We start from the raw sequence: 2,012 nt of genomic DNA, 5'->3' as shown, positions 1-2,012 counted from the left end.
GAGAAGCCACTACTATTCATTAGGAAGGCTGCTACGAAGTCTATAATTAGATTATACAATAGCTCTTAGATTTAAACATTGCATTTGATTAGATTGTATTTTCTTAGACTCTGTACTTTATTTGATGTTGAAATACATTTGAACATGTCTTTGTTATGTTGAAATTGAATTTCTGTATATGTTTTTATATGCAGGTCTGCTTTTGTGGTAGTGGATATCACAAAAACAGACCTGCAATTTTAAAAAACTGTAGGGGAATATGCCGCAGTTCTTACCACAACCGCGGCATATACTTTTTCGTTTTAATTTTTTTTTTTTAAAAGAGACTATAGGCCGCGGTTCTTGCACTAACCGCGGCCTATAGTGGACACTTTTTGCCGCGGTTCAACCGCGGCATATAGTGGACTACTTTTTTTTAAAAAAAAAACAAAGAACTTAGGCAGCGGTTCTTTGGACAACCGCAGCATATTACGAAATTTATATACCGCGGTTGTAACCGCGGCTGAATATGTCGCGGTTCGTAAACCGCGACCTATAGTGAAAAATAACCGCGGTAAAAGCCCCTCGCTGCACTAGTGTCATCTCTACCTCAAGAATAAAGTAGTCCCTTCCATATTGGTATATTCTCCTTCAAGAAGAAACATTTTCAACCCCAAGTACTTCAATAATAACCTTCTTATACGATTCTTATACCACAACAGAACACACTTACCCAAAACCCTATCAAGAAGACTTTAGATACAACTAACTTCTACCTGGGTTTTTTTACCAATATTGCATCTCGTTCGAACTTATCACCAAAATAAACCTTTAACTATGATGCGATTGATAAATTTTTTTATAATAGAACATTATACATATAATATCAATGAGACACAAATACAACCCACAATAAATATTGACATTACTTTTAACCAAAACCATAAGGCATAGAATTTTTCGATTTTCTTCTTTACATGTTAAATTTTTTCTTTTTTATTTAGGATTTAGACTCATACCTTTTAAAAAGAAAAAATTATATAACTCAACCATCTAATTCCATTTCTAAAGTTAGATGAGTCGAAATAATTTTGGCATCCTTAAGTTATGATATAATTTTGAATTTGTGTTTTTATCATAAAAATATATTAGACAGGAAAAAAAGTGGTCCTAAACCATATAAATGTTATACAGACAGAGAAAAGAAAACCAAATAAGTGTCTTGCCATATATACAAATTTGTTTTCAATGCACTATTCTAATCTTAAACAGTATTCTTCACTGCCAGTATCATCTTTATTATGTAACATATTCAATTGTTTGAAAGTATCATCTTCACTGCTTATTTATATTTTTTGGGGGAATTTTTTTTTCACCCATTTAATTAATCTTGATAAAAAATTTAAAAAACATATTATTTCAAATAATGTGTGTGTATTTGTTTTTTTTTTTGGTGATTATTTTTCTCGACTGTCTATGAATCGCAAACATATATATATCAAGACCAGTTATCCAAATAGAATATAATTTATAATTTCTTATTTTTAAGCAACATTTATATGGGGAACATGTTTAATAACAAGTTCTTTTTATTTATTTATTACAAATAATGGCAATCCTAATATGCCATTTTGATAGCTGTTGCCAATTCATCGTAAGCTACTTCCACAGCACGGCTGAGTTCATAGCTCCATTTGGCTCCAACAGCTTCCTTCAATGTTTCCACCAAAGCTTCTTTTACCACCTTCAAATCATTAACACATTATTATTATTATTATTATTATTATTATTATTATTATTATTATGATAAAAAAACTTCAAAATTATGCATTAATTTATTCTAAATAAGACCAAAAAACAATAGTAATTAATGGTACCCGAAACTTAGCATTGTTGACTGCTTTCTGAGAGTGGACAGCACCAAGTGCAGCATCAGCGACGACTGCTCCACTTGCTTTAAGTTGTGCAGCCGAATCACGCACCTTCAATTTCAAAATTATTATAAATATATGATATAAAATAAGAAAATATAT

The 2,012-nt window shown here is 30.7% G+C and overlaps 1 protein-coding gene across 1 annotated transcript in view; it reads right to left on the bottom strand.

The window, feature by feature from the left end:
- Positions 1-1,533: 1,533 nt before the first annotated feature.
- LOC106770606 (leghemoglobin-1-like) overlaps positions 1,534-2,012 on the bottom strand; it is a 3,276-nt gene continuing 2,797 nt past the window's right edge. The window contains exons 2-3 of the mRNA XM_014656407.2: positions 1,857-1,961; positions 1,534-1,723 (exon numbers count right to left, since the gene is read on the bottom strand). Of these exons, the coding sequence (XP_014511893.1) occupies positions 1,598-1,723; positions 1,857-1,961 (231 nt within the window). The 3' untranslated portion in view covers positions 1,534-1,597. The remainder of the gene's footprint in view (positions 1,724-1,856; positions 1,962-2,012) is intronic.

This window comes from Vigna radiata, chromosome 8 (genome assembly GCF_000741045.1).
Source record: "Vigna radiata var. radiata cultivar VC1973A chromosome 8, Vradiata_ver6, whole genome shotgun sequence".
NCBI lineage: Eukaryota > Viridiplantae > Streptophyta > Magnoliopsida > Fabales > Fabaceae > Vigna > Vigna radiata.
The sequence above is the reverse complement of the archived record's forward strand: the minus strand, read 5'-3'. Positions and strand labels throughout refer to the sequence as shown.